General features: G+C 41.8%; 1 protein-coding gene across 2 annotated transcripts in view; it reads left to right on the forward strand.

Annotated features, from left to right (window-relative positions):
* The window catches only part of LOC124616686 (chitin synthase chs-2), a 348,580-nt gene that overhangs the window by 211,088 nt on the left and 113,226 nt on the right, over nucleotides 1-24,266 (forward strand). For both annotated transcript variants that reach the window (XM_047145021.1, XM_047145019.1), the window contains exon 2: nucleotides 23,265-23,353. In XM_047145021.1, coding sequence (XP_047000977.1) covers nucleotides 23,271-23,353 — 83 coding nt within the window. In that variant the 5' untranslated portion in view covers nucleotides 23,265-23,270. The remainder of the gene's footprint in view (nucleotides 1-23,264; nucleotides 23,354-24,266) is intronic.

Consider the following 24,266-nt stretch of genomic DNA (forward strand, 5'->3'; position numbering starts at 1 on the left):
AATCAATCATGGTAATAATTACACTTGCATTTGCGTCTAGGCAAAATGTTTGTTGAAGAAAATAAGAGGTTCGTTCAGGCTGAGACTTAGCCCTGGAACAAGATATTATAGTAGTTACGTTATATAACACGTTTCCTGGGACACAGGCGTTAGCGTTTCGAGGAACGACAGAAAATAGCGGACATGTTGGAACTGTACATCGCCACGTTTGATGAGATGAAAGAGTATTCGTTAAGTATAAGATTTCATGAAACCAGTGTGACTATCTCAGTAAAGTAATTTAGTTCTCTGTTGTCAATATATATTCAGCATCGCATTTTAAATGAACTTAAAAAAGGAACGTACTACTCAGTTCAAATTGGTTCAAATCGCTCTATACACTATGGGGCTTAACATCTGAGGTCATCAGTCCCCTAGAACTTAGAACTACTTAAACAGAATTAACCTAAGGACATCACGTACATCCATGCCCGAGGCAGGATTCCAACCTGCGGCCGTAGCGGTCGCGCGGTTCGAGACAGAAGGTGCTAAAAAAAGAATCGAAAACCTTAACCCTCGAGCGTTTTTTGTGCCTTTGCTCATTCGTTAAACCTTGTCGTGAACAATGCAGTGATGTCAGGTCTTGTTACATGAACATTTTCAGTACAGTTCAGAAGATTTTAAATTTCTTCTCTGCATCTACTAATTGATGGGCTATTTCGAAGAAGCTTGTATTTAATTTGACAGTAAAACCTCCCAGAGGTATCCGTTGGGAAAGCCGAATAAATGCCTTAGAGCCTCTCAGATACTACACTGAACATGTGTATGATGCTCTTTACGAAGCTAGCGGAGATTCTAAACAGGATGTTCTAGGAAGAAATAGTACCACCGATACTGTAAGAGAGCTAGAAAAGTTCAAATATCATTGTTGCACTCTGGTCTGATATGAAGTTATGTTTAAGATCAACCAAGTCAGCAAAGAAAAGTTCTTGCTGACAAACGTGGATTTCATTGAGTCCGTGATAAAGAAAATTCCTCTGAGCGTAGTGAAGAAGCAGTTTATAAAACGATCTAACGATGAACCTACTGTAGAAGATAAAGCAGAACACTCCTTCAAGGTAAATTTTTCTACCTTACTATCAGTACAGATATTTGCGCTCTAAAAAATAGATTGGAGCTTGTGAACAGACTTAGAAAAAGCTTCAGCTTTCTAGACGATATTCATGTTTGCAGATGTTGTATGGTGGAATACTACAAGTTGCATTCAATAACTTCAGACTGTGTTAAGTGATGGTGATGAATGTGACATCAAAGGGAAGGAACCAAACGATGCAGTTTTGGATTACCGCCCATTCCCCTTCCTGGAAGTTTTTCACAAAGCTCATTATTTGATATGACAAAAATCAACTGAGTTGACATTTTTCCCAATACTTTCGTCAGCTGAAGAATCTTTCTGACTTTATCAATATCTGTAGTCAGTGGTGAAATGGGTTTTCCAAAACTAAAGTTGGTAGAGATACACCTCAGCTCAACTCTTTCTAGAGAACAGTTGTGTGGACTGTCAAATTTAGCAGTTGAAAGCGATATCTTGAAGTCAGTAGATTCAGATGCTATTTGGAAACATTTTGCAACGTTAAATACTAGAAAAGTTTCAGTATGACGTTTTCGTCCAAGGAAAAATTTGTCATTACATACACATAAATTTATATTTTCCTTTTTAGTTGCACACGTAAAAAGTTTCATCGTGTTTATCAATTTTCAACTATTCTTATGACAAATTTTATAAAATTTATTTACTTGCTTGTAAGTTTTCTTCATATATAAAATACTACTTACGCAGTTACGCTGTTGTTTAAAACTTCAACATAAAATCAGTAGATACTTTTTGTATTGCAGTTCTACGTTTCTGTTGGAATATGAAACAATTTACAAATTATTGAATTAAAAATTTTAGTTATAAAATTAAAAATAACAGATATTTACATTTTATTCTTCCAATTAGTTTAATAAGGGACACATTTTTACTGAAGCTAGAGCCGCGCAGCACGTGTAGTTTTTCCCCCTTTCACTACAAGGTTTTAAAGATCCAAGGAATTACCTTGAATCGATATGAATTGTTTCTTCTTTTAACACAGAACTGGAGTAAGCTTCAGAAATTTATTTCTGTTACAGGGATGTCTATATGGTATTTATTTTAAAGGAAGATAACAGCTCACTTCTACGATAACTAGATTTAGATTTATATCCAAAGCTAATTAATGTCTGGGGGGAGTGGGGGGGGGGGGGGGGGGAGAGCGCCAAATGCTATGTTGCTTGTGCGGAAAAATATTCCCGAACAGGCCCTGGGCAATACTCATCACTGTCCACCAGGCAGTACACTTTTTACTACATGACGAATTCCAGTGACGTTGAGAAACGGTTTGTCATCCCCCACGAAGTCAGAATCTCCAACCTCCGCACTTTCACCTCTTTCCCAAGACGAAACAACTTGCTGTTGGTACACTCTTCGAAGTGTGTAATTTCGGCATAGCTGTCACGGACCGGGTGAGTCAGGTAGGTGAATTGTACGAGAAGAGCCAGCTGAAACCGTTGACGTAAGACAACTGCATCGTGGTTACGGCGAATGGGCGATAGTAAGTGTTGTTAACAAATATCCTTGTAAGACCAGACCTCATTTACTCTCATAAAAACCTTCGTACGTTTCGTTCCCATGGTCACGTCTTTCCAGTTTTCATTCTATCCACTTTTCGTTTTTCTTCCGTCATTCTTGCGCCTAGATAATTCGAGAACGCTTGTTTTCCCAGAGTACCTCACGATTTCTTAGTGTATTTGCTCCAGATTTTGCTGCCTTAAATTTTATTTGATTTCTTATAAGTTTTGCATACAACTTTCTGTATCGCCTTCGGACAGCGGCAGGTTTATCCATTTGCCCTGATTTGTGTATCTCGTTTCCATCACGTTTTGCCTTGGCGAGCTTGTCGCCTTAAGCTCAATGCACACTAGACGTCACAAAACACTCCACAATGTAGGTGTTTCAAACAGGGGGTTCACAATAAATTTCGATGGAACAAAATATCACGGATCGTCGATGTCAAGGATTCTGTTGAAGAAAGTTTTAACGTTTTCGTGAAGTGATAATATATGAAGTTAACTCATTCGCACTATGTTTACTCATGTCACTGTTATGGACTTCCTGCCGTTATTTCTTCTTTATCATTATTTTGAGACTTGTTTTGTATCTGCAACTCATTGCGAATGTCACATGAGAATCTGACATTTTTCCTTCGAGTTTCTCTCTCGAAAGTGACCTAACTTCTGAAAGTGAAATATTATTTAGGTTTAACAATGTTTAAAGAAAGCTTAAATTTTCATAAAGGTAGAAAATAAACAAATCTCAAGAATAAAGCAGTCATTGAGAGAAAATAATACAGATTTTTTAATATTACTTGGCAGTTAATAGAAATTAAGAATCAAAAGATAAAAAATCGACGAATATGTACTGTTAAATATTATTCCTGTATGTGTATATACATTTTCTCCAGCATATAAATGCTTATACTTTGAAATATACGTACGACACTTTTTCTATTATTTCAACAACCCGCAGAGTGCAAAATTTACCGTATGATCTGAGTCAAGAACATCCATTATTAAATTTGCTTTGGTCGTTAATGAATTCAACTGCTTACTGCTTACACAGCTAGTTGCTTAATTTTGAAACCATATTCCGACTTTTTTTGAAGAAGGTCGGTCTCACTTTCAGTATTGAGTTGCGCGACTTGGATGTGATGCCTTTTCGCTTAATGTGATGGGGCCTTTTTTTATTTCACAGGAGTTCCGTCAAGGTATCCAGCATCTCCTTACGATAACTAAAAACACAATCCAAGCATCTCTCTCAAGAAATAATTTACTAACAGAGTGACGATTGAGACAGTCAGACGTTACTGATAGGAGATCGATGAGACTGATATTACAACAGACGTAACAGAAAAACGCAACCAAGTTCCGGAACATGAGACAAAATTAACTTGGTGTTACATTGTACGTATAGAGAACATCAACATACAGATTTTAAAAAATAAGATCTGTTTACTTTATTACCATGGATATAAAAACTATGAACACTGTGTTGTTCAAAGTTACCTTATCCCATACACTAAACAAATTAAAGAACTACATGAGTAACAAATACAAATCTAAATCATCATTAAAGATACCATTTACAAATTCCAATTAACTTATAAATATATTTAAGAGTTTGTTAGTTCAAAGAACTTAGAATTAATCGGATAAGTACGGTAATCGATGATTTTAAGATCTTCGTGTGTTTTTGTCGCTCTTTGTTTTATCATATTTTATATACATCAATAACGAATGTATGATGTCATCTTCAACTGCACTTCAATCGCAATTCGGGTAAGCTGATAACCTTAAAAGGTGTTTATTTTCGTCAGTAGCTATGTGGAATGCCGTTAACCTAATAATAGTGACAGTGTCCTTCCTCTTTAATAGCAGAATTAAGATACCACGTTCAATTGGTGGCAAGCGGTCTCTATTCGCTGCTGATGCCATCTACCCAGCCAGAACGCCAGCTCCTACGACTGCTTCACTAATAACCTAGATGTCGACGACACTCTCAGCTCTCTCTCGCTCTCCCACGACTGCCTGAAGACGCTTCGCCGACACAGCATTCCGTTAAGCGCTGTGCTGGCAGCCGACGCATACACCTGTGACGTCACGGCCGCCGGCGGCCTTGGGGTGGCGACCACAAGGATTTCGGCCACCACCGCGGCATTCGTGCCTTCAACCGCGACTGACTCGGCGCACTTCCGTTTACAAGGTGCATCCAGTAACGTTAACTACCATTTCAGAAAACGTACAGTACTAAATCTGATGATTCTGTGCTGAAACAGGTTTTAATTATGTGCTGTAAAGTTAAATGCACCCATCAACAGTATTTATTAATGTTAATATAATAATAATTATTAATAATAACATATTTTTTATTATTTCCTACCTCTGTTAACATAACTAGGTGTAAAGAACCTGCTTGTTTTTTGAACTGCAAAAACGACGTTAAATTTGTTTCATTTGTACAGCTTCTAACTACATGCTACGTATAGTTGTCCGTGCAAGAAACACGATTCTTTGATTCACTCCACACCATTGGAATGTTTGTCCGTGTGTTTTATTGATAGTAACTCTATACGCGAATCTTACCGGAAACTGGACTAATGAAAGCTGAATAGTAATTTAAATGAACTGAATGGAGTTCGTGATATTAATATTGACTTCCCTTTTTATTTTCCGGTTAATATTTCCGCTTCTGTAATGTAGTTTAGAACCTTTTTTGTGAGGCATACTGGAGACATTGAGCGAATTCAGAAATTCTGTTGGGAAGCTCACACTTTCGCCTTAGTTCTTCATAAAACCAACCGATTTAAATGTGTATTTTTCGTACTAGTAGCATATTTTGTATTCGCTGATTTGTTTGTTGAACTACCTCGTATTTTGTTGCCAAAATTGCTTGCTCACACAACTGTTCTTTGACTACGTAGTTTCTCTTGATGTGTGGATACGTTTTTTCCAATGAGCTGTTCTTCTGTCTTTACTACATTGCACAACTCATCGGTTACAGCGATTTCTCCAGAGTGCTGATGAATGTGATATCGTATGTCTTGTATCCGGGTTGTATTCTAGAACATTCGAGAAAATTCTACAGCATTCGAGAATTTTCACAAACGCTCGAGGACATTATTAAGTATTTTTTCCTGGAAAATAAATTGATGCGAAAGAGACACAAGGTGTTCTGATGAAGACTACGATGTGATGGGGACCACTTCAGACACTCCTATCCACAACCACACCAGCTACCACCGAACAACCACCATAGCGAACAACGGGAGAACCAAGGACAACAACAAACACAAAATGCAGTTAACGGCACACAGGCTGATTCCGTGATGATGTTTTTACTTTCAGGGACGATTGTGAAGGATAAATATATCAGTTTATTGTAATGGACCCTGGTCCGGAAATAACAGTCGAAAGACATAATCGAAAAACGTTCTGTTACCTCTGACAATGGAATACATGAACCAGTACTGTTGTTACTAAGACTGCAGCGAAGGCAACTTTCAGACCAAAACAAGTCAAAACTGTCCAGTAAACATAGAGCTCTAAAATGCATACCTTCAGAACTATGAGCACTTGTTCACCTTCGATACTGTGAAACTTACCTCTTCTACTGCAGGCTCTTTGGTTTCTGAAGAGGTTTCGTTTCCATATTTTTGGAGCGGGTAGTATGAACCATAACAAGCAAAAAAAAGGTCAGCAAATATGGCCTCAAAAATGTGTACCTTAAGAACCATGGGCACTTGTTCAGGAGAAGACGTGTTTCACACTGGCGAAGCTGAACAAATCCTCGTAACGCATAAATTATGCGCTTTAGAGCCCATGTTTACGAGACATTTTTGTCTTGTTTTGGTCCGTACCAGCTCCTCCAATAGTTGCCTACGTTACAATCTCAGCAAGAACAGTACCGGTGCATGTATTCCCTGTCGGAGATATCAGAACGATTTTAGCTTATAGCTTTCGATTCTGTCGTTTCCGCAGCAGGACCTGTTACCTAAGATTCTCTATCATCTCTGAAATTTTGTGATCATCACGGCACCACCCTGTGTATTAATTTCCGAGAAACATAGTTCCCGACGACTCAGAAGAAATAAGTTGAAATAGACCACAAATAGAAGATGACACTCGCTTGTTCTCGCTTCCCGCGCCCGGGTTCCCGGGTTCGATTCCCGGCGGGGTCAGGGATTTTCTCTGCCTCGTGATGGCTGGGTGTTGTGTGATGTCCTTAGGTTAGTTAGGTTTAAGTAGTTCTAAGTTCTAGGGGACTGATGACCATAGATGTTAAGTCCCATAGTGTTCAGAGCCATTTGAACCATTTGAACACTCGCTTCTGTTTACAAGTAACTTACACGTCAGCTGAAAACAAAATCCAAGCATATCTCGCAAGAAATAATTCACTAACAGAATTAGCTAATCCTTACTAACATGAGATCGATAGTAGCACGATGATTGAGATAAGGAAGTAAGGAAGGAAGACTAGTGCTTAACGTTCCTTGTAGATCTAGCATATCTATACAATTATAGACTCTGCTAACCACTGTACAAATGCGTACAAGTATTGTCAGTTTTTCTGTCCTATTCCATTCGCCTATTGAGCGAGGAAAACTACGACTGTCTATATGCCTGCCTCTGTATCCACCTTAATCCATCTTATCATAGTCTCATAATCCTTCGCGATGAATACAATAGTGGCAGTATAATGGTCGCTCAATTATCTCCGAATACATGTTCTCTTAATTCAATGAACAGGATTTCGCGAGAACTGCGTTGTCTTTCTTCCAAGGGTCCCTGTTTCAATTCTCCGAACATTTTGCTACATTTTCGTATGGGTTATACCGACCTGTTATGATCACAGGAACGTGTCTCTAAAGTAGTTACATGTCTTTTGCCATGCTTTTTTTTATAAAGCCACCAAACACTAGAGCAATACTGTCACACCAGGCGCACTATCGTCATGTACGCGATTAATGCATCTATATCAATACTCTGCAAGCCACTTAACGGTGCATGGGGGAGGTTACTTCTCGTACCACCTACTAATCTTACCTTCCCTGTTTGATTCGCTATTGGCGCGTTTGAAGAATGATTATTGGTAAGCCTATTTATTAACTCTAAATTCTCGATTTTTCTCCTTGCGCTCATTTCGCGAGATTTATTTGAGAGGAAGCGATACGTTGACTGACTCGTCCTGCAAAGTACCTTCTCGAAATTTCAGTAGTCAGCCTCTTTCCGTGACGCACAACGCCTCTCTTGTAGCCTCTGCCAATGGAGTTCGTTGAGCATCTCTGCAACGCTCTTTGCGCGGACTAAACGATCCCGTGACTAACAGCGACGCTCTTTGTTGGATCTTCTCTACGTCTTTCTAAGTCCTACCTAGTAACGGTCCCAGGTTGATGACCAATACTCAAAAAAAGGTCTACAAGCATCTAGTAAACCACTTTTTTAGTGGTTGAATTGCACTTCCTTAAGATTTTTCCCATGAATCTGAGTCTGTCATCTGATTTTTCCACTATTTGCTATTTGTTTTATAAGGTCATTCAACTTAAGGTCGCTATAGATAGGTACTCCTAGATATATTACAGTATATACTGTTTCCAGCGATTTGTCATCAATAGTGTAGCTGTACAGAAGTGAATTTCTTTTCCTACGTATGAGCAATACGTTTCATTTATTTATGTTCAGAGCCAGCTGCCAGGGCCTGCACCATTGAACTATTCTCTGGAGGTCATTCTGCAAATCGTACCATCTTCTGGCGTTTCTTCTTTATTATAGACAACCGCATCATCTACGAACAGCGGTAAAGAGCTTCTGACGCATTCTACCAGATCATTTATATATACTGTATAATGTAAACAGTCTTATCACACTTCCTTGGTGCACTCCCGAAATTACTTTTACAGATGCATTGCATTTTTTCAGAACACTTTCAAAAAGTCTAAATTTTCGACTCGCTTTCCCTACGACCGATTTTACGTAATTTCCTATTTACCGTCGCTTCTTAGTATTACACTTAAACAGTTACACCACTTTAGATGCTCGAGATGTTCTCTGCTAATCTCATAATCGGGGATTATACGGTTCTTTCTCTTTGTTACACGTATTATATCACATTTATTCACGTTTAAACAGAGCTGACATTCACTGCACAAGCAGAAATGTTGTTCATGTCTTTCTCCATTTCCTTACGATCGACCGATGGCGATACCTTCCTGTAGGCAATAGCACTATTAGCGGACAGCTTCGCAGTGCTGACGATCATGTCTGATAAATCGTTTGTGAATCACGCTTCCTTGGGCACACCCGTTGTTAGTTTCATTTCCCTGGGACATGACATATTTGCAAAGATAACCCATACGACCGCAGCGTGCTTACTAGTCAGTGCAGCAGTGTCGAAAGCGCTTGGGACATCTCCACTCTAGAATCTCAGATTCTACAGAATCTATCTGTTCACCAGCTTTTATTGTTTTTCAAATGCCATCGACAATAAGGTCACCAGAGACGGAGCACAAGGGTGGTTTGGACAGGGAAATCGGCCGTGGCCTTTTCAAAGGAAGCACCCCGGTATTTGCTGTAAGCTATTAAGGAAAGCCCTTGGAAAACGTAATTAGGATAGCCGGACGGGAATCTGAAACCAGATCTTTCCGAATGTCAGTCCAGCGTGCTGATCTCTCTCGGTGACCTGAGGGAGGCTACAGTTTAATTTGTCATTATAGACCGAGCACCAGCTTGTTATGCAAAATCGGGAGAAGGGACCAACCGTGGTCTTATCGAAGGAGCCATGTCGGCATTCACCAAATGGGTTTCGGTGGAACTATACGCCGCTTTTTTCTCACAAAACTTATTTCCCATTAACGTGCTATCTATTTTGAACTAACTCCATCATTAGGTCTTTGGCACTAACCACCACCACCATTAGGACTTTGGCGAATGGCTCACAGCCTCAATCGGCGAATGTGTAACATAAGATTCGACAGAAAGTTGAAATGAAGTTGCTGAGCTGTATTATTATTCACTTCTCTGTAAGAGCGCTGGACAGAGAAAAGTCTGAATTCTTAACTATCGATTGTCGCCTTGCCAAAGATAAAACTGCCTAGCGATTCTGCAGAGCTACTATCCATATGTCCCTAAGCTTCATTGCCTACTCTTTCCTATTAAAATTATCCTGATGCTCGTAAATCTCACTGGCTTCTCTACATAGTCGTGGAGAATAATTTGACATTACAGATAAAATTTTTATTTCAGAAAACTTCGTACTTCATACATGTGTGCAGGTGTATGTTGAGGCGGAAGTTTTCGCGGCCATTCCGAGTAAGAATAGCCATACAGCCACGTGTGTTGAAACGTAATAAAAACAGATTCGTGCCTCTTGCTTCGACCGCCTGTGAAGGACGCGCATTTAAGTTAACTATTCCGGTGTCTAGAATGGCCACAGCAACCTTCCCGCATACAGTCTCGACATTAACAGACCACAAGCGTGGCTTGGAATTGTACCGTTCTCTGCGGGCCTCCGCCTCTGACGTCAGTAAACCGTCTCACGAAACGAGCGGCTACATTCGCCTTGGCGTACTCCTGCGCCGTGCTTGACCCACTGGTGGAGATGGGCGCCAGAGCGCCTTCCGTTCGGCGCAGACGGCGTCTGGATGGTCGGCGAGGCAGGCTCCAGGGCTCCAGGCAGCGGGGTGAAAGTCTCGCAGCGGACAGCTTACGCAACCTGAGTGTAATAGCCCGCGCGCCGCGTCGAACCGCAGACCTTTCGCGATCGCAGGAATTGCGTACAGAGCATACAACGGTACCCTGAGGAAGGACTGGATTAAACGGAGCTACAAGCCCTCAGTCTCCGGTTAATGAGCGGAGATGGAACTTTTTCCAGCTGCTACGAATGCTTACGGTGCATATTTATTACCTTTATTACGTCCATCAAATACCCATATTCTAGGAACTACAAGGTAAAGTGCTTCTTTGATAAATAGTAGCTACTTCTCTTATTATAATTTGGTACTAGATGGGTCCATAGGCCTCATGTAACTATTAAACGTGGTTGTTACCGCTTACAGATATCAAATAATTTACTTTTCAATTACTGTGATTGCACTAGGCAAAAGTCTCAAATACAAATTTCCGCACATACATAAATACAGCCGCTAGTCCGAACATCAAGCAAGTGTGAACGGTGGCCAAGTCATGACGTCATACAAAGTATGACTTGGACACCGTTCTTATTTAGTTGATGTTAGGACTAGCGGCTGTATTTATGTCTGTTTGGATATTTGTATTTGAGTACAATAGACTAAAACTACTAACAGGGTGAATGCGGGGACTAAATCCAACTACTGTTCTCCGCACCTACAAGACGCTCATCCGTCCCATCTTCACCTATGCCAATGTTCTGTGGACCTCTCCTCCAAAATTCTGCCACCCTGCTCAAGTCAAGAGCGTCATGAGTCCGCCAAGCCTTCTGTGCCCGTCCACCATCTCCCACCCACCTCCTTTACCAGTTAATCAAATTTCCCCATATCCTTCAATACTTTGAACACCTGCTTCTCTCCTAAATCTGCACCCTATATGCAGTCCCGCACCCTATATTCAGCATACAGCCTCCACCATCCTTGAGCACCCTAAGCAGCTGCCACACCTCTACCAACAGTTCCACCTGCCCTCCACCTCCGCGCACTGCATATCGTTTCCCAGCGGAATTTAAATCACTTTCCACTCCCTGACTATGGACTCATCCCCGGATCCACCCATCCTTTCCTCGCCCAGCTGACATCCTGCTCCTATTCTAACAGACGCATCCCCACTATCAGTTTCTTCCCACACAGACACGCCTCATCCTTCTCCATCCGACATCCCAATACAGCCTACCTCCCAACCTATACTCGCCGTTACCAGAAGCCCACAGCACATCATCCCCATTATGGCTTCCAATGTACATCACATTATCATCATCTTTTGATGAACATAATCATCTCTAGTTTAACTTCGTAAATTGTTCTATTTCAGTCTGAACAATTTCAAGAAATCAACAGCTGAAAAACGGTAACGCAGCCGTTACCAGCCCGCCTCACGGCCCCCCGCTAATGGGGCTGGGGAATGTAAGAACTGTAACATTTAAACGAAAAAGAAACTGTATTAGGAACTTCTGCCTTATGAACAGTAATAACTGAAATTACAATCGTAATAAATAAAAAAAAAATTATTTGACGTTTGGGGAGCGGATACAACCATGTTTAATACTTCTTTTACAATTATTATTATGTGTTATTATAGTTACACTGCTGGTCGTTAAAATTGCTACACCACGAAGATGACGTGCTACAGACGCGAAATTTAACCGACAGGAAGAAGATGCTGTGATGTGCAAATGATTAGCTTTTCAGAGCATTCACACAAGATTGGCGCCTGTGGCGACACCTACAACGTGCTGACATGAGGAAAGTTTCCAACCGATTTCTCATACACAAACAGCAGTTGACCGGCGTTGCCTAGTGAAACGTTGTTGTGATGCCTCGTGTAACGAGGAGAAATGCGTACCATCACGTTTCCGACTCTGATAAAGGTCGGATTGTAGCCTATCGCGATTGCGGTTTATCGCATCGCGACATTGCTGCTCACGTTGGTCGAGATCCAATGACTGTTAGCAGAATATGGAATCGGTGGGTTCAGGAGGGTAATACGGAACGCCGTGCTGGATCCCAACGGCCTCGTATCACTAGCAGTCGAGATGACATGCATCTTATCCGCGTGGCTGTAACGGATCGTGCACCCACGTCTCGATCCCTCAGTCAACAGATGGGGACGTTTGCAAGACAACAACCATCTGCACGAACAGTTCGACGACGTTTACAGCAGCATGGACTATCAGCTCGGAGACCATGGCTGCGGTTACCCTTGACACTGCATCACAGAAAGGAGCGCCTGCGATGGTGTACTCAACGACGAACCTGGGTGCACGAATGGCAAAACGTCATATTTTCGGATGAACCCAGGTTCTGTTTACAGCATCATGATGGTCGCATCCGTGTTTGGCGACATCGCGGTGAACGCACATTGGAAGCGTGTATTCGTCATCGCCGTACTGGCGTAGGACACGACGTGATGGTATGGGGTGCCATTGGTTACACGTCTCGGTCACCTCTTGTTCGCATTGACGGCACTTTGAACAGTGGACATTACATTTCAGAAGGATAATGCACGACCGCATGTTGCATGTCCTGTACGGGCCTTTCTGGATACAGAAAATGTTCGACTGCTGCCCTGGCCAGTACATTCTCCAGATCTCTCACCAATTGGACACGTCTGGTTAATGGTGGCCGAGCAACTAGCTCGTCACAATACGCCAGTCACTACTCTTGATGAACTGTGGTATCGTGTTAAAGCTGCATGGGCAGCTGTACCTGTACGCGCCATCCAAGCTCTGTTTGACTCAATGCCCAGGCGTATCAAGGCCGCTATTACGGCCAGAGGTGGTTGTTCTGGGTACTGATTTCTCAGGATATATGCACCCAAATTGCGTGAAAATGTAATCACATGTCAATTCTAGTATAATATATTTGTATGATATCTAGTATAATATATTTTTATCATCTGCATTTCTTCTTGGTGTAGCAATTTTAATGGCCAGTAGTGTACTAAGCTCTTCAGTCTCTTAGCATGCCAATGGAGAGTATCTCTCCAGTTACTGGGAGGTGGGCGTTCTACTATCTACGAAACCACACATACAAAATCAGAGACGTAAATACATATTCTATTCTAAACAAATTACAGCGCTACTTACATCACACTAAATTACCGCTTATAGACAGCGTTTTTTTTTTCTTGAACTATAGGGGCGTCGAGACAGCCTTCTACTTACTGCTTATATGCTGATCACCCCTTATCTATCTTTTGTCCCTCATCTCTGGCCTCCTGAAGCTTTTATGTCATATGAGGTATCATGCGCCAGTCCACCGGATCGACCAGACGGAAAGTCGGCCAAGTCTTATTAACGGTTATTATGTATTGTTCTAGGAATTCGTGTTACTGGCCCTTACCAGCACAGTGGGCTTTCCTGGTCTGTTTTCGCATTCAGTTTTACTTCTCACACTCCTGTTGACCTCGATTAGAAATGCTGTCCAACATTCTTATAGAGACCTTTGTTTTCTCTGGTTCTCCACCGAGGCAGCTCGTGCGGAGTTGTCACACACGAACACGATGTACTGGGCTTCCCAGTTTTCGACTCCACAGCGACATGGGTGCTCGGCCCCTTCCCTGTACTGCGTAGGAACACCGGATAGGGATCATATCAAGCGAGAAAGTGCACAAGTCCTTTACTTGGTTTTCCTAAGGCACGACCATCTTTTAGTAGCACGGCCTCATTCATGAGTGCCGTTGTTAGCCGTGTCCACATGTACCGCGGAGCTAACAGCACCCGCTTTGAAGGATTACGTTAGCTCCCCTGGTAATTATGCGCGAATCATAGCTCCGACTTCTCGTGGAACGTGCTGTTAGTTGATCAGTACCGTAACATGCCGTAGCGAAGTATTGCTTTCATCAGCGACATTTTATTTCTAAAATGTGTACACCATCGTCTTGTGATTCCGGTGTCGAACGACGAATAGTTGCTCTGGTTGTGTCAACATGTCCCGCACGTGCCTACAGGGGTCCTTTCGATGAATTCCTGACAGTGACGAGTGGTGCGATAAACTACATTAAAGACTTTGATATGTGTCTGCAGCTATTGCCATTTGTGTTGTACTGCGATGGAGCGATGTGTTGAAGTAGTTATCTTTGTATATGCATAGCTATTCTTGTGATTGAAAAAGTCTTAATGTATGCCGTACGATAAATAAATAATAATGTGAAATGTGGAAAGTGATCGAGATTTACATTGAGTATGCAGTCTGTTTTTGTTAACTACATGATGAAATACAATCGTGAGCAACTGATTCAGAGATAGCAGTTGTGTTGGAGAGAGAGCGCTCCTGATTCCACAGCGGATGGGTCGATTCGACGTGTCCCGTCACCGACTGACCTTAAGCCGCTCGTCGGTCTGACGGTCGACAGCGAAAATTGCCAGCGGCACGACATCAGCGCGGCAACAGTGTCTGCTAAATGAACATTTTATATTTTTGAATTGTTTCTGCATATAAGTGACGTGACGAAACGTCATTATTGACTAATCAGTACTTCTCTGTGCCAATTGCACTTCCTGCAGATCAAAATAACTTGAATTTCCGTCGCGTTCGGAATTGAACGGATCTGCCAAACCAGTTCTGTGCAGACAGGGCTACAAGCTGCCATGGTTGAATCTCATTTTAATAAAGCTGTATATTCCCTTTCTCTGAAAGTTAAAGGATGCAAACTGTGCTACGGATGTGATTTAATTTTTCTTCATTTTATCCATGTTTATGAACTTCTTTGAGGTCTGCTAGTATAACGCGTGATCAAAAAGTCAGTATAAATTTGAAAACTGAATAAATCGAGGAATAGTGTAGATAGAGAAGTACAAATTGACACACATGCTTGGAATGACATTGGGTTTTATTAGAACAAAAAAAAAAAAAAATACAAAAGTTCAAAAAATGTCCGACAGATGGCGCTTCATCTGATCAGAATAGCAATAATTAGCATAACAAAGTAATGCAAAGCAAAGATGATGTTCTTTACAGGAAATGATCAATATGCCCACCATCATTCCTCAAAAATAGCTATAGTCGAGCAATAATGTAGTGAACAGCATTGTAAAGCATGTCCAGAGCGATGGTGAGGCATTGGCGTCGGATGTTGTCTTTCAGCATCCCTAGAGATGTCGGTCGATCACGATACACTTGCGACTTCAGGTAACCCCAAAGCCAATAATCGCACGGACTGGGGACCTGGGAGGCCAAGCATGACGAAAGTGGCGGCTGAGCACACGATCATCACCGAACGATGCGCGCAAGAGATCTTTCACGCGTCTAGCAATATGGGGTGGAGCGCCATCCTGCATAAACATCGTACGTTCCAGCAGGTGTTTATCAGCCTGTCTGGGGACGATGCGATTCTGTAACATATCGGCGTACCTCTCACCCGTCACGGTAGCAGTATTGCTGTCCAGCGCCATCTGTCTGACATTTTGTGAACTTTTTTTTTGTTCTAATAAAACCCCATGTTACTCCAAGCATGTGTGTCAATTTTTACCTCTCTATCTACATTATTCCGTGGTTTACTACGTTTTCAAATTTATACTGACATTTTGATCACCCGGTATTTTATATTTATGAAATAATTTTATCTGCTTCAGTCACATATCACAAATATTTATTAGGACGACACGTCCTGCAACGTGCTTTCATCATCATATGCGTTACAGTTACATGAATACTGCTTTAATTTGAAGCATTATGTAACTGTAATGCCCCCGATGATGGCAGCATGCTGCCGAAGCTCATCCTGCTAATAAATATTAGTGACTGAAGCAGTTAAAATTATTTCATAAACTGGATGCGATTGTGACCTTAATTAATACACCGCAATACAACACAGCGAACATCAACAGGTGTGCCAACTAACCCGACACCGCAGGCCCCTGCTGTTCTACTGGTATTTCCGCCGTGTTGTAAAACAGGTGCTAGGGCCAGAAATCTTCCACCATGCACGTTACCGCTAAGAAATAAAGTCAAAGCTAAGCAAAATATTTAACAACAACGGTTGAAAGATTATTTACTGTTTTTTTACACATCTCAGCTTCAAGTCACATGTCGCGCAAAGTATCTGAAAGGGGATGCCGGACGCCCTCTACCTTCTTTTCCGTTATCAAGGACGTAACACGATAGCCAGTGAGTTCCGAAATATTTCTGAACGACTGTCCGTATACTTGAAGGCCTACCTTCTTCTTACCAAGGACTTGACATTTGTCGCTAACGTAGAAGCTAAAGTATTCTATCTAGGGGCTTATGGACTTCACACTTATCACTTCGACAAAAAACTTAGCGGCCCATTTACTCGTACTTGATGAAATCGATTCCACTGCCGGCTGGTGGGGGCGTCCCGCGTTCCGTTAGCCTTTGGCGTCCTCGTCTCGGCTCGCCTGCAGACGGCGGAATGCCCAAGCAAGGTCGGCCGCCTTGGGTCACGTGGTCTCGACACGCACATACGACAGACAGCGCCATCTTGCGGAGGGTACTGTAACTAAGTCTTCTTGCTTTGTAGCGATTCGTCTTGAAAGAAAAGTAGCATAGCCTTCTAGAACATCGCCTCGCGAATACCGTGATTAGGTGCCGCGTGATACCCCCTTCCGACGATGGATGGCGGTTGTCTCTGAAACAACCGGTTTTCGGTTATATTGGCTTTTTTCAACGGTAGTTTAATATGAGTATTAAAATCACCCAAAATAACCGGTTTCTGAAATAATCGATTTTCGGTTTCTTATTTCTGTTATGACCGGCGATAAACGTAGAATTCGAACAAAGATTCAAGAATTTTGACTCCCTCAGTTTCAAGGTACATAGAGTCAAATCACTACACTTATAAGCATATGAGTGAAAGCTTGCCGGCTGGAGTGGCTGAGCGGTTCTAGGCGCTTCACTCTGGAACCACTACGGGCGCAGGTTCGAATCCTGCGTCGGGCATGGGTGTGTGTGATGTCCTTAGGTTAGTTAGATTTAATTAGTTCTAAGTTCTAGGGGACTGATGACCTCAGAAGTCCCATAGTGCTCAGAGCCATTTGAACCAGAGAAAGCTTAGTCCGTCCACCATTCGCTACTTTTCATGAAAAGTAATAAGTGGTTGAATGCCACAAAAGACACCAATATTTTTCTACTGATTCCAATTTTTTGAAACTCTTGTCAAAAATCGTATTGTGATCGAGGATCAAACCACTATTTGGGTTTTGGGAATGTTGTTGTTGTTGTGGTCTTCAGTCCTGAGACTGGTTTGATGCAGCTCTCCATGCTACTCTATCCTGTGCAAGCTTTTTCATCTCCCAGTACCTACTGCAACCTACATCCTTCTGAATCTGCTTAGTGTATTCATCTCTTGGTCTCCCCCTACGATTTTTACCCTCCACGCTGCCCTCCAATACTAAATTGGTGATCCCTTGATGCCTCAGAACATGTCCTACCAACCGATCCCTTCTTCTGGTCAAGTTGTGCCACAAACTTCTCTTCTCCCCAATCCTATTCAATACTTCCTCATTAGTTATGTGATCTACCCATCTAATCTTCAGCATTCTTCTGTAGCACCACATTTCGAAAGCTTCTATTCTCTTCTTGTCCAAACTATTTATCGTCCATGTTTCACTTCCATACATGGCTACACTCCATACGAATACTTTCAGAAATGACTTCCTGACACTTAAATCAATACTGGATGTTAACAAATTTCTCTTCTTCAGAAACGCTTTCCTTGCCATTGCCAGCCTACATTTTATATCCTCTCTACTTCGACCATCATCAGTTATTTTGCTCCCCAAATAGCAAAACTCCTTTACTACTTTAAGTGCCTCATTTCCTAATCTAATTCCCTCAGCATCACCCGACTTAGTTAGACTACATTCCATTATCCTTGTTTTGCTTTTGTTGATGTTCATCTTATATCCTCCTTTCAAGACACTGTCCATTCCATTCAACTGCTCTTCCAAGTCCTTTGCTGTCTCTGACAGAATTACAATGTCATCGGCGAACCTCCAAGTTTTTATTTCTTCTCCATGAATTTTAATACCTACTCCGAATTTTTCTTTTGTTTCCTTTACTGCTTGCTCAATATACAGATTGAACAACATCGGGGAGAGGCTACAACCCTGTCTTACTCCCTTCCCAACCACTGCTTCCCTTTCATGTCCCTCGACTCTTATAACTGCCATCTGGTTTCTGTACAAATTGTAAATAGCCTTTCGCTCCCTGTATTTTACCCCGGCCACCTTTAGAATTTGAAAGAGAGTATTCCAGTCAACAATGTCAAAAGCTTTCTCTAAGTCTACAAATGCTAGAAACGTAGGTTTGCCTTTCCTTAATCTTTCTTCTAAGATAAGTCGTAAGGTCAGTATTGCCTCACGTGCTCCAGTGTTTCTACGGAATCCAAACTGATCTTCCCCGACGTTGGCTTCTACTAGTTTTTCCATTCGTCTGGAAAGAATTCGTGTTAGTATTTTGCAGCTGTGACTTATTAAGCTGATAGTTCGGTAATTTTCACATCTGTCAACACTTGCTTTCTTTGGGATTGGAATTATTATATTCTTCTTGAAGTCAGAGGGTATTTCACCTGTTTCATACACCTTGCTCACCAGATGGTAGAGTTTTGTCAGGACTGGCTCTCCCAAGGCCGTCAGTAGTTCCAATGGAATATTGTCTACTCCGGGGGCCTTGTTTCGACTCAGGTCTTTCAGTGCTCTGTCAAACTCTTCACGCAGTATCGTATCTCCCATTTCATCTTCATCTACATCCTCTTCCATTTCCATAATATTGTCCTCAAGTACATCGCCCTTGTATAGACCCTCTATATACTCCTTCCACCTTTCTGCTTTCCCTTCTTTGGTTAGAACTGGGTTTCCATCTGAGCTCTTGATATTCATACAAGTCGTTCTCTTATCTCCAAAGGTGTCTTTAATTTTCCTGTAGGCGGTATCTATCTTACCCCTAGTGAGATAGGCCTCTACATCCTTACATTTGTCCTCTAGCCATCCCTGCTTAGCCATTTTGCACTTCCTGTCGATCTCATTTTTGAGACGTTTGTATTCCTTTTTGCCTGTTTCACTTACTGCATTTTTACATTTTCTCCTTTCATCAATTAAATTCAATATTTCTTCTGTTACCCAAGGATTTCTACTAGCCCTTGTCTTTTTACCTACTTGATCCTCTGCTGCCTTCACTACTTCATCCCTCAAAGCTACCCATTCTTCTTCTACTGTATTTATTTCCCCCATTCCTGTCAATTGCTCCCTTATGCTCTCCCTGAATCTCTGTACAACCTCTGGTTCTTTTAGTTTATCCAGGTCCCATCTCCTTAAATTCCCACCTTTTTGCAGTTTCTTCAGTTTTAATCTACAGGTCATAACCAATAGATTGTGGTCAGAGTCCACATCTGCCCCTGGAAATGTCTTACAATTTAAAACCTGGTTCCTAAATCTCTGTCTTACCATTATATAATCTATCTGATACCTTTTAGTATCTCCAGGGTTCTTCCATGTATACAACCTTCTTTCATGATTCTTAAACCAAGTGTTAGTTATGATTATGTTGTGCTCTGTGCAAAATTCTACCAGGCGGCTTCCTCTTTCATTTCTGTCCCCCAATCCATATTCACCTACTATGTTTCCTTCTCTCCCTTTTCCTACACTCGAATTCCAGTCACCCATGACTATTAAATTTTCGTCTCCCTTCACAATCTGAATAATTTCTTTTATTTCATCATACATTTCTTCAATTTCTTCGTCATCTGCAGAGCTAGTTGGCATATAAACTTGTACTACTGTAGTAGGTGTGGGCTTCGTATCTATCTTGGCCACAATAATGCGTTCACTATGCTGTTTGTAGTAGCTTACCCGCATTCCTATTTTCCTATTCATTATTAAACCTACTCCTGCATTACCCCTATTTGATTTTGTATTTATAACCCTGTAGTCACCTGACCAGAAGTTTTGTTCCTCCTGCCACCGAACTTCACTAATTCCCACTATATCTAACTTCAACCTATCCATTTCCCTTTTTAAATTTTCTAACCTACCTGCCCGATTAAGGGATCTGACATTCCACGCTCCGATCCGTAGAACGCCAGTTTTCTTTCTCCTGATAACGACATCCTCTTGAGTAGTCCCCGCCCGGAGATCCGAATGGGGGACTATTTTACCTCCGGAATATTTTACCCAAGAGGACGCCATCATCATGTAATCATACAGTAAAGCTGCATGCCCTCGGGAAAAATTACGGCTGTAGTTTCCCCTTGCTTTCAGCCGTTCGCAGTACCAGCACAGCAAGGCCGTTTTGGTTATTGTTACAAGGCCAGATCAGTCAATCATCCAGACTGTTGCTCTTGCAACTACTGAAAAGGCTGCTGCCCCTCTTCAGGAACCACACGTTTGTCTGGCCTCTCAACAGATACCCCTCCGTTGTGGTTGCACCTACGGTACGGCTATCTGTATCGCTGAGGCACGCAAGCCTCCCCACCAACGGCAAGGTCCATGGTTCATGGGGGGGGGGGGGGGGGGGGGGGGGGGGAATAGTCAGTGCTAAAGGGTGAAAACTGAGGTTGAAGAACTCTTTTCTTTTCGTTTTAATTTGTTCGTTATCTCCAAGCACATAAAGACATATTACGTAATATTACACAGGCACTTTCGAGTTTTATTGTAAACAATGAATGAAATGTTAAGTTTTAAGTTTTCTGGTTTGTTGTGGCTCCTCCCGCACTTAATCTTTTAAAGGAACTAGAGCATTGTACTTATTGGTACCGCACTTCGTAAAATGCTTCCGACTAGGGATGATGCCACTCTGTAATACAACTACCATAATTATAGACCGTATGGGGCAAGTCTCGCACACTGCATGCACAAGCGTACCATCCTGTGGGCTGTGCCACGCGGTAACAGGTTCATTATTGACTCAGCAATGCTGTACCAATTCTTATGCCATGTGTTTGTTGCTCGTTTCTGTCGGCATTGTTATTAAAATATCACTGGTAGCTTTTCCTATATTCTATAATACGGCAATGGAAATTTTACGAATAAAAACTTACTCGTTTTTGTAAAAAGTTTATTTAAAAACCAAAAATTTTAGCACTGCTAATTGATATTACTAAAAATAAAACAACACCTATGATAGCCGAGACCAAACATATACCGAAAAATACTGATTAATCAGAACTAAAATACCGCTATCGGTTTTTCCCATTCCTACCTCTGACCGATGTTCACTGCAGCGTTCTCTTGACCATTGATGCCGATCTCCGAAATCGGAATCGCTACGTCATTTGCGAGCAGCTCCTCATTAATAAATACGTTTCACAATAACCGCTACCAGATACAATTTTTGACATCTTATCTATATGTTATTTTCGCAACGTATTTTGAGGTATAACGCATCCGCTGGCTGTCATGACCACACAAAAACGTTTAGATTAATTGTGCAATGATTTTCTTTATGATGTTGTGGTTTGAGCTTCGGACCGCCTCGTGTCAAATAGAAGCATATTTCTGAGAAAGCATGTCTTCTTTCACTGGTCTGCTTGAATACGAGTATTTCAAACTGGCCGGCCGAAGTGGCCGTGCGGTTCTAGGCGCTGCAGTCTGGAACCGCGAGTCCGCTACGGTCGCGGGTTCGAATCCTGCCTCCTTAGGTTAGTTAGGTTTAACTAGTTCTAAGTTCTATGGGACTAATGACCTCAGAAGTTGAGTCCCATAGTGCTCAGAACCAACCATTTCAAACTGAGCTGCACGCTGTCGCGTGAAATGACAGGCCAAACGTACTATTCGTTTGATTTCAACATCCCTTCGGCGCCACGACCTGGGCGTATCGCCCAGTGTTCACCCCTAAGTTGTCTGTTGAATGCTCAGTCCCACGTGGCTAAAGAGCGTACGCTAACTGCACAGATTGGTCTCTCAGACGTGGACTTATTCCTGAATTTGAAGTAACCTCTGCGTGGTCATAGTCTTCCTTCTGTGGATAAGTTTATCGTTTGTATCACCGGAGCCATTCTACAGAACAACACGAATGGCGTCTTGCGTAATGCATCCCATCAATTAATTTTTATTTTATTTGTTTTATTTATCTATCATTTTTCGTGGGACCATATGAACCAAAGCTACATGGAATGAATCACTACACAATTTACAGAATGCTGATTAGAAAATTTACGAACAAAAGAACGAAAGAATTAATAAAACAATGAAAAAAATTGCAAGAGATTGTACGAATAAATGAAGCATCACAGAGAAACGTTCTCAACTACTGGGAGGAAGTCATGTGCAGAACAGAAGGAGTGTACCTCAGGGAAACTCCTCGACTTAAGACTTGAAGGCCTGGAGTTTATCACTATTGAAACTGAAAGCTGCTGAATATTGCACACATTTCCGTACAGTGCTTAAGAAAGTGTTATCCAAGTGTAGATCTTTCTTCCTTCTAGCGTTCACAGAATGAATGTTTCAGTTTCATCCGAAGGAGTTACTGTTGTGAACAATGAATCCCACGATGGAGAACAGATTAGACGAAACTCGCGAACTGCAACTGCAGATCTGTCAATTCGCTCTTTTCTGGGCTGTAATTAGGCCACTGAGGACCAGAAGGGCTAAAATGAACATTTTCAAAAAAATGGTTCAAATGGCTCTGAGCACTATGGGACTTAACTGCTGAGGTCATCAGTCCCCTAGAACTTAGAACTACTTAAACCTAACTAACCTAAGGACATCACACACATCCATGCCCGAGGCAGGATTCGAACCTGCAATCGTAGCGGTCGCGCGGTTCCAGACTGTAGCGTCTAGAACCGCTCGGCCACTCGGGCCGGCGAAATTTTCAAAAAGACGCTATAAAATAAATATGTAGATAAACAAAAAAATATGTTCCTTGTCTGCGAAGTCACACGAGCACCGGTATTTGTTAATTTAAACACTCAGTCAATGTCAATTAATCGTACTGCTTTAGATAGCTCCCCTCTTGGCTGATTGTTCCGTTGTTTCACTGGGTGATATTTTGCCGTTGTTACAGGCGGCCATGGCGGCGGTGAAAGGAAACGACATGAGCGACGACAACTTCTCCGACGATGACGACGAGACCACCCCCCTGTACGGCGGAAGGTGAGTACCTACAAGTCTGGCTAGAGTGGCGACATTACGCTCCAGGAAAAGATTGGCTTAGAGAAGAAGCCCACGGTCACTGAAACGACGTCCAAAACAGACCGAGGCAATCGGATGTAATGCAAGCCATCGCAGCTCTTGTCTGATGCCTTCGTTTTACTGCCTGTCTGGTAAAGTACGACCTTTCACTTTTCCTAGGAACTTCATTTAAGCTGCATGTAGGCTATATTTGAGTTTTCCTTTTCAGATGAGATCCAGTTTATACACATTCGTACGGTACTCGAGGCACTACTGTTATCTAATAGAACTTTAGCAATATTTTTTTTCTTGTCTTATACTGAAGATTTATTTCACCTCCACAGTTAAGTCCAGCAATCCCCTAATAGAGCAAAGAGGTAATTTAGAGACTGTGTTCAATGAGTGGGATTTAAAAAAAAATATAAAACACAATTGTGAAATCTTTCGGCTATCAAGTTTTATTACACAGTTGTAAGGTAAAGCTTAATCAAGCCGAACATTGAACACCACAATGGTTTACTAAGCACGATCCTGTCAAAAGTGGTACGCTCTTGCCTTTTCACATCATTTAATCATTTCCAGAGGCGAAAGAAACGATAAATGAAAGAACAAATTCTTAGACCGACCGAGGATGACATTCACCTTTTGAGTCACTGAGTCACTGCCTCACAGCAACTGGGTAGTAAAGTTGCCATGACTCTAGATAAGGAAAAGTGTGGGGTCATCTACATGGGTACTAAAATGAATCCCTTAAATTTCAGTAACACGATAAGGCACACAAATCTAAAGGCTGTCACTTCAAGTAAACACCTAGGGATTACAAGTACGAACAACTTAAATTAGAACGAATACATAAATGTGCTATGGGGAAAACGAACCAAAGACTGAGTTTTAT

Source organism: Schistocerca americana, chromosome 5 (assembly GCF_021461395.2).
Source record: "Schistocerca americana isolate TAMUIC-IGC-003095 chromosome 5, iqSchAmer2.1, whole genome shotgun sequence".
NCBI classification, from domain to species: Eukaryota; Metazoa; Arthropoda; class Insecta; order Orthoptera; family Acrididae; genus Schistocerca; species Schistocerca americana.